Raw genomic sequence first — 8,758 nt, forward strand, 5'->3', positions numbered from 1 at the left:
TGTTATGCAAATAACCCAATATAATTCCACAATAAACACTATATGCATTAACTCCTGAAATGTAGATTAATGGATGCCAACTTAAATATTCCTTTTCTATCTCTGTAATCTTCGTAAGACTGCAGTCACCTTTACACGTTTCACCTAAAGTAAGCTTACTATACACCACTAAAAAAGACTCTTAAAACAAGTTTGAGTTTTAAAATGCTACCCTCAAATGTCTTATACAAAGATAGTTTACAAAGTTTAGGGTACTTCTGAATACATGAAAAAATGTACACAATACAAAATTATTTACAATAAAATATGTAAAGAAATATTATACAACTTATCACATGTGTATATGGCCTTTCTTCTTGATACTTTGATGTAATGATGTAGTAGCACACACCAGTAGAAATGGTTTTTGGTACCAATATTGGTCAACGGTAGCAGCAATGATTCCTGGTAGCAACAACCCCTGGTAGCAGCAATGGTTTCTGGTAACAGCAAAAACCCCTGGGTGCAATCAACTGTACCCAGTAGAAGCAACAGTACCAAGTAGCTGCAACCGTCTCTGGTAGCAACACTCTCTGGTAGCAGAAATGGTCCTGGTTATCACCAATGGTTACCGGTAGTGTATCAATGGTTACCGGTAGTAGCATGTACCTTTTTAGCACCAACATTCCATAACAGCAGCAGGTGGACTTGCCACTTGCAAAATTCTACATGCTTCAGGGGCTGTAGGCCTCTGACCATGATTGTAGGCCTCTACCAACTGGTAGTGCATCCATAGTTTTAAACCCATCAGAGCTAAAATGTTGCTGTTACGTGGCTGGTATGAGCGAGACATTAATCATAGACAGATCCACCATGTGTCTGCAATGAAAGATAAAACAATGAATGCCTCGAAGTAGAAGGGAACTGTGGAATATTATTTAGGGTATTTGTGTGCTAATTTAAATCAGGGTACTTGCAGAATTGTAGGATGTTGTGGTAATGTACAATTACCAGTCAACACCTTTTAGGTATAAACTTGTTCTTCAGTTGTCTGCCCTCCTCCTGTATGTCATTTTTATATATTTATATTTTTTCATTTTCATATTTTGGAGGAAATAAATATATTATTATTACACTTTAAAATATTCAAATGTTTGTTGATAGTTTAGCTTTCGTACCTGTTGTATCTCTTCTGAAACATGTAAGCATGCTGTGGGTTGTGAAATGTTACAAACGCTTTCCTCTGATTTGGAATGAAATGACAATTCTGAAACGAAATGAGAAAAGCAAAACGTAAGTGTTACGTTACCTCTTATATAACTCCGATAGACCAAAATTTTACTGATGGAGAAACGAGAGTGTAAACAAATACCTAATATTACTTTCACATATAAGAAAATGTAACATACTATATTATAACCATTTGTTAAGCTCTGTCTACACTATCAATCTTTATGTGAACAAAATTTATAAAATCCATATATGGACATGATGATGTCATATCAGTACCATATTTGGGCATATATATTACATTTGTGTTGTATGTGAATCGGTTATTAAATGTATTAACTGGCAAGAAAAATGAAAAAAAAATGCACAAACCTGCACAGAACCAACTGTCTTAGCCATCTGAATGATACCCTGTGTCACCGTGGATGCGGACAGACCTTCTATTAGCACTCGGTTTAGAATTGCTTCAGTCTGAACTAACCTAGCACCTTCCAAATGGTTCACTTGTTGTTGTCTTTGTTGAAACTGTCCAATGTTCTGTCCAGGAGGTATAACAACTCTTTGCTGGTTGCCGGGTGGAACCTGCTGAAGGATCTGGTGGTTAGGGGTTACAGCGCCCCCAAGCCTGTCTTTAACGCTCTTTCGTGCCGGTGCTGGCTGGTTTTGGATATTTCCTGGAGTTTGCTGCTGGCGTGGTTGATGAATGCCTCTTCCAGCACCAGGGAAGTTCCCTCTTCCGGCCGAGGCACTCCCTCGTCTGGCAGGTGGTTGATGGCTACTCCCTCTTTGCATCTGCTGTCCTCTGCCCCGGCCAGTACCTCGTACTTCCCTTCCTCGCATGTTTCCACCTCCTCTTGTCTGCTGTACTTGTTGAGGAACAATATTTTGCTGTTGGTAACCAGGGCTCTGAAATTGATTCACTGGGACCTGTTGTAGGCCAGTCTGTTGGGGTGGAAAATTCTGTTGAAATGGCTGTTGATTTTGAGTAGGGTTATTTTGATGTTGATTTTGTTGGTGTTGAAACCCTCTTCCACGACCACGCCCTCTGCCTCTTGCTGGATGACCCTAAAAAACATAATTATATAAGTATATGATTCATGATTTTGCATACTATTAATAATAAACAAATATTGAAAACATCAACCTACAACATTAACTTTACGGAAAGCAGCATGAAGCCATGTGGTACTGTGGGAAAAGGAGTTTATTGTTGTACTTACTCTCATGTTGGTTGGTGGTGTATTGGTTCTTTGTGGTGTTGGCATGGGTGCAGGTTGATTACCAACAGTGGGTATGGGTCTTGGTTCATCCACTAATACCTGATAAAGACAAATATTATTGCTTAAATTATGATATTAATAATAGAGTATATGAAATTTGTAATGCCACTGATGCATCCAGAACACTATAATCATTTATATTGACAAATTAAATTAATATTATTACTTTGAGATTTTGCTGCTGTTTCCACACTTTAACCGAGGAATCTTGTTGTTGATGGTGTGGTTCTTGGTAAGTGTGTGGTTGTTGGTAAGGTTGTGGTTGTTGATGTGGTTCTTGGTAAACTTCAGGTTGTGGTTGTCGGTGCCCAACAGGTTGATGTTGGTAAACCTCCGGTTGATGTTGCCGGTGACCTTCTGGTTGATGTTGGGGCGGTTGGTAACCTTTTGGTTGTGACTGTTGGTACTCCTGGTGTGCATATTGCTCTTGCTGTTGGTTTAACCTTTGTTTCATTTGTTGTTCTAACTTTTTAGTTGGTGTACCACCTCCCTGTTTCTTTCCATCTGGCGTTTTCTTTGTTTTATTTGCGGTTTGCTTCGCTGGCGGTGCTGGATCAAGACCAAGTTTTTTGGTCGCTTCTGCCACATCGTGACCTTGTTCAGCCAAGCGTTTCTTTAACGCTTCTTGACGTTTGGCAGCAAGTTGTTGCCGCCGTTCTTCTTTACGTTTCATAATCTCCTCTCGTAGTTTCTTTTGTTCTTCTATCTGGATCCTCAAACGTTTTGTTTCCGCATCTTCATTGGTGTCCTATTGTTCAATAAAAAATGATATATTTAGGCAAACATTACATTCATTTAGTATCATTATATATAACAGTGATGCCTACAGAATAAAATATAATGTTTTTCTTCTCCAGTGGCTGTATTCACCATTCACACTTTAGCTCTGCCTAAACTACCAAACTAGTTTGATCAAAAAAGTGTGATGTGCCCAAATATAGTAGTGTTATGACATCATCATGTCCATATATGGGCACATCACATTTTTTTGTCACATGAAGTTTAAAAATTCCTGTCACTTCCTTAAGTTAGCTTGACTCACCTGAGCTACGGCTACTGAAGACTTGCTAACTGCTTCTTTGATAAGAGTTTGTGGAGGGGCTGCTAATTTAGGCGACTGCTTGGGAGAAGGAGATGGATTGGTTCGTTGAGGAGAGCCGAGATTTGGTGAAGATGAAGGAGGTGGTGAGTAGTTAGGAGGCGCCTTCTTTTGTGGACTGTTACATGTAAAGAAAAACAGTTGATTAATCATAACATAGTTATACCGTTTACATACGGCCTATTGTCTTAAGCTCTGTCTACACTATCAAACTAGTATGACAATAAAAAGTGTGATGTGCCCAAATATGGTAGTGACATGCCCAAATACGGTTGTGATATGACATATCATCATGTCCATATATGGGCACATCAGATTTTTTTGTTACATAAAGTTTGATAGTGTAGACAGAGATTTATGATAGAATGACGACATACATTTGGAGAGTATTGTTAGATTATGATACAAGAGAAAAGAATTCTGACATACCTTGGTGTCTGGTGTCTAAATTGTGGTGACGGCTGTCTGTAATTTTGACCGGGCCCTTGAGGTGGGCCTGGGAACCTTGGTCTTATTTGGCCTGGGTTCATTCCAGGTTGATTTAGTAAATGTGGCCTATGCTGGTTTGGTTGTTGGTGTTGCTGCTGGTGCATGGGTGGAGTGGTGAACCTAGGCTGGTGTTGCTGTGGCCGGTAGTTTGGTTGTTGTTGGGGTGTATGAAACTCTGCCCTAGGTCTATGCTGTTGATTTGGGATTGGTGGTCGCATCTGGTGTGGTTGCTATTGTGGATTAAGATCAACAATATTTGTAATGAAATAACAAAGTAATAGATAATTAACATAGTATAAAATTTACTCCAAACAATGAGAAGGAATTTAGGATTCAATGTTGAAACATGACTTCCCTCTCATCATTTGGGGTAAGTTATATACTATGTTGTAATCATTTATTTGGTAGTTCACAAAACAAATAAAAATAACATTTATTTCCTTCATACATAAACAAATATAAATATAATTTCTTACAATATACAACATAAAGGAGGCACTAATTTCAAAAAGCAAAGTTGATGATGTTACAGGGCCTGATTGAACAAGGATATAAAACCATAAAAAAAATATGAGATAAAGAAAGGTGTTGGAGAAAGTATCTTACCTGCATTCTAGGTTGAAATGAATTCTGCTGCGGCATCTGGTTGTCTGGTACCCTCTGTGAAGGGGGACTAAAATGATGTGAAGGGGCATTGAAATTATGTGATGAGGAAACTACTGGTTGGTGGTCTCTGTAATGTTGTTGCCCTAAAGTAATAATTAAGAAAAATATGGATTTAAATAAATTGAATTTGTATAAAGAGAATGTATTTTTTCAAGGAATCAGATTACAAAGAGTTAATTTATAAAACTATACTGTATTAAAAAAAAGTGTTATGATTATTATTTATGTGGTTCTTAAGTAATATTTAAGATTATTATTTTTAATTTATATATATATTAAATACTACTAGTACTTTTAAGCAGATATATGGCAGCCAGGTATGGGAAGTACCTGGCTTTTCCACATCACTTTGTTGCCTAGTTGGCTCTCTAGTAGTTTAATAGTATCTCTTATTTATGATAGATTTAATCATGTAAAAAAAGGCTAACCTTGTTGAGGGTTTGTCCATGTTTGTGATGGGGTCAATCTTGGAGCTTGGTTCCATGATGACACTGGCGGTCCTTGCTGTCTATTATTATAATTATCAGGCGCTCTGTTCTGATTCTGAAAAAAACACAATAAATTTATAAATTGGAAGTAAAAAATACAAACTAAAACATAAATTAATATTAATAATAATACAGTTGTCATAAACAAAATATGATATCAAATTTTACTTACTGGTACCGCAGTGACATTTGTAGTTGATGATGTCACAATGCCAGGAACTTGCTGATTTTGGTTATTCCAAGTTTGACCTGTAGAAAAGGAAAAATATTTGTCAACAATAAGGATGAATTTGAGCTCACTTGTCTAGCTTAGATCTAGCCTTTGTGCATGGGTTTGAGTCTTGCTGTTACATGCTAATAATCTGCTGTGGAGGCAAATCCGGTGCGGATGCAGCAGAACGGATCATACTTTTACTACACAGACACCTGGTGCTGCTGCACGCCTCATATGCTGCACGATTCTCAGGTGATTAACGCCATTTCTACCATACAGACTAAGACACAAGTCTTACTAGAGAAGAACTTTGGAATATCAAAAGTATTTGGTACAATTATGTTAGCTGACGGAGAGAGCTATAAAAGTGAAAACATACCTTGTGATGATACTTGTACAGTGCCTTTAAAGTGAGGATTAATGTGAATCTTGTTAGGCTGCTGATTAGGCTCAGATTTATGAACAGCAGCACTCATTGAGGATGCTGGTGGGTGCATTGGTAGACGCTGGTGGGGGGTAGGTTGCCTTGGTGGGGTTTGAATCAGAGGTGGGTTTTGCATCAATGGTGGTCTTGGCTGATGCATCTGTGGTCTTATAATATGGTGTTGTTCCTGCTGGTCAAACATCGTGGGGTTCATTCCCATAGGAACGCCCTGTGGTCCAATCTGTGGGCCACCCTGTGGTAGGTTCCGTCGCCTATCATGATTAAGAATCGGTCTACACGGAAATCTCATACGAGAAAGATTTCCAATATTGTCACCACCAGGACCACAAGTCTGGAAATTGTCACGACGACCTCCACGTTGCGAGAAGCCACCACGCTGTTGGTTTCCACGTTGAGGCCCATACCCACCGCGGCCTCCTCGCCGGTTGCGTTTTGATTGTTTCTCTTCTTCTTTCTTTCGATTGAATTCATCTAGTTTTTCCTTTGCTTCTTGACTTAACTCTGAAAACAATAAAAAAAAAAAAGTTTAAACAAAATGACTATTTTATTAGTTTAATTTTGAAACCTGAATAATAAAAATGTTGAAATTCTCAAATATACCTAGGGTTTCGGGAATATCTCGTTTACTGCGAACGGACGGTTTTACTGCAACAGATGGCTGACGCTCCGACTTAAAGCGCCCCCTACCAGATTCTTCTTTCTCATCCTCTTCTTCCTCCTCCTCACTTTCACTTGATTCACTTTTATTCGCATCATCAACCTTTTCTTCTACATGTTCTTCTTGTGCATCTACTTTGACGTCGTCATCTTCAGCAAGTACCTTAGAAATAAATGTTTTAAAATTATTTAATATTTTATTAAATACATAATGAGGCCAAACATTTTTGTTTGCCTGAGCACAGTATCAATTAAAAAAAAAAAGGATGAGTTGGTTTAATTTTTTGAGGGACCAACTCTCAACACCAAGTAAGACTAGCTATTTATAATAAACTTACCTGAGTTTTTTCTTGAATCGGTTCTTCATATCGTTCTGGCGTTTCTTTTTCTGGTTCGCCTTTAAAATTACTCTCCGTCGTTGCGTCCAAATCCTCATCAAAGTCATCGAATGCTTCATTAGTGATATCAATATCTAACACATCTTCTGTTCCTGAACCATTTACAACCGAGTCAAACGTCTTATCAGCCAATTGGCTTGGCACTGTGTGATCCTTTGATGAGTCCAAAGAATCATCCACTTCCGTTTCATCATCATCGTTAAACTTCCCTGCATTGCTAATGAACTCTTCCTCTTCAGTATTGGTAAGACTGTCAATGTGGTCTGTTCCATTTCCTTCTAAGGGTAGTTCATCATTGGTTGTAGTGGTATCGTCATTCCAGCCATTGTCTTCACTATCACTGAGACCTAATAGAGCTGCTTCATCTAACTCATCATCAGACTGATCTCCTTTGGTCTGTTAAAAATAATCATATATATATTTTTTTACAGCCATGGGTTCATTTTCATACCTATCAGGGGCAAATATTGCCAACTTGGTGAAGAGGACAAGGATTTTTATTTGCCAAATTTACAGAACAAGAAAATCAAATCGAGAAAATTAAAAGTGGGGAAATTGGTTGGAATTTATGGCCTCAAAAAATGGTAGTACAGTATACAGTACTGTATTAGTACTTTCAGGTAGTCAAATGCTTTGTTGAACTTAGGCTGGGAAGAAGGCCTCAAAATAAGCTTTAGGGTCAGTAGATGACCGACATTAAGAGGAAGAACAAATTAAGGAAATGACCGATTCCTTTAATTACAACATTGTCAATGTTTTAATCAAGGACGAAATTATAGTTTCACGGTCCACTGTCAATATTTTTTTTCTTTTCACTATTTTTTTAACGTAGGCCTAGATGTGCAATTACTACAGAGTATTACTAATTTTTTTTAAATACATGAATATGAAGTACAAAATAATTGTTAATAATCTCAATAAAAGAAGAAATCATGAGAAATTATCGTGTATCCCCTATCTCCATTTTTTTCTTGTTGCAGACCAGCAATACCTTTTTAATTAGTAAATCATCTTGGAGGAGCTCGTCGTCACTGTCCCATGAATTAAAATTTCTCTTCCGACTTCTCCTTCGTGGATCAGAATCATCTACGTTGACAAAAAACACAAATTAATAATTTGTATTAAAGATTCAATGCAAGCTATTTCCTTCATTTATTCATCTCATATTCATAACCTAACTAGGCCTATACATGTATATTTATAGGAGCAACTAAATAGTTGATATGATACCAGACCTCGGCTAGGCTACAATGAAAATATAGGCCTATTACTAGCTAGCAGTTATAGGCTAGGCCCATTCTGCAGATAAGTAGGCCTAACAATAGACTGGTCTACAATAGATAGGCCTAGACAGGAGGAGGGGACAATGTGAAGCACGCCAACACAAAGCTGGCCTAGAAATTACACACAATTATGAAGATATAACTGGGGCTTACCATCAATTTCCGTCATTTCTGTAATCTTCAACTTTATTTTAGTGGCTTTCAGCATCCATATCTGCTCAATTATATCAATTTATTAACTAAAATCGGGATTATTTTCAACAAAAACAAACCAGAGATACGCGAGTTTTCGAGGTACCGAGCTTAAAATACGCCACCAATAGGCCAGACTTTTTTTTCAATTACAGTCGCGTCGTCAAAAGAACTTGTATTAAACATCTGTTCGTGTTCTTTTTAAAAAAAAATTTCCGTTTTGCTCAATTTTATGTTTACATAATTTCATTAATTAAAAAAAAATTCCTTTTCATAATATGAAATTTAATGAAACAAAAAAGAGTAGGCCTATAATATTTTTAAAGTCTTTACAACCA

The 8,758-nt window shown here is 37.4% G+C and overlaps 1 protein-coding gene across 1 annotated transcript; it reads right to left on the reverse strand.

Moving 5' to 3' along the window:
• Positions 1–715: 715 nt before the first annotated feature.
• On the reverse strand, positions 716–8,514 carry LOC144839724 (uncharacterized). Its single transcript, XM_078695193.1, has 15 exons — positions 8,382–8,514; positions 7,937–8,031; positions 6,886–7,341; positions 6,491–6,710; positions 5,825–6,391; positions 5,404–5,480; positions 5,172–5,286; positions 4,684–4,826; positions 4,018–4,307; positions 3,532–3,706; positions 2,656–3,237; positions 2,430–2,528; positions 1,582–2,274; positions 1,158–1,246; positions 716–858 (listed from the first exon to the last, which is right to left on the reverse strand). Exons 1-15 carry the CDS (start codon positions 8,434–8,436, stop codon positions 807–809), a joined length of 3,708 nt encoding a protein of 1,235 aa, XP_078551319.1. The 5' UTR covers positions 8,437–8,514; the 3' UTR covers positions 716–806.
• Between the last annotated feature and the right edge of the window lie 244 nt (positions 8,515–8,758).

This window comes from Antedon bifida, chromosome 4 (genome assembly GCF_963402885.1).
Source record: "Antedon bifida chromosome 4, ecAntBifi1.1, whole genome shotgun sequence".
Classification (NCBI taxonomy): Eukaryota; Metazoa; Echinodermata; class Crinoidea; order Comatulida; family Antedonidae; genus Antedon; species Antedon bifida.

Bases quoted from the DNA above. Each gene is read 5' to 3' on its own strand.
- LOC144839724 (XM_078695193.1), bottom strand. From the start codon at position 8,436: ATGCTGAAAGCCACTAAAATAAAGTTGAAGATTACAGAAATGACGGAA. The intron at 3,707-4,017 runs GTATGTCAGAAT...TACATGTAACAG, and splicing joins TTTAGACACCAGACACCAAG to TCCACAAAAGAAGGCGCCTC. The intron at 2,529-2,655 runs GTAATAATATTA...TGTCTTTATCAG, and splicing joins AACAGCAGCAAAATCTCAAA to GTATTAGTGGATGAACCAAG.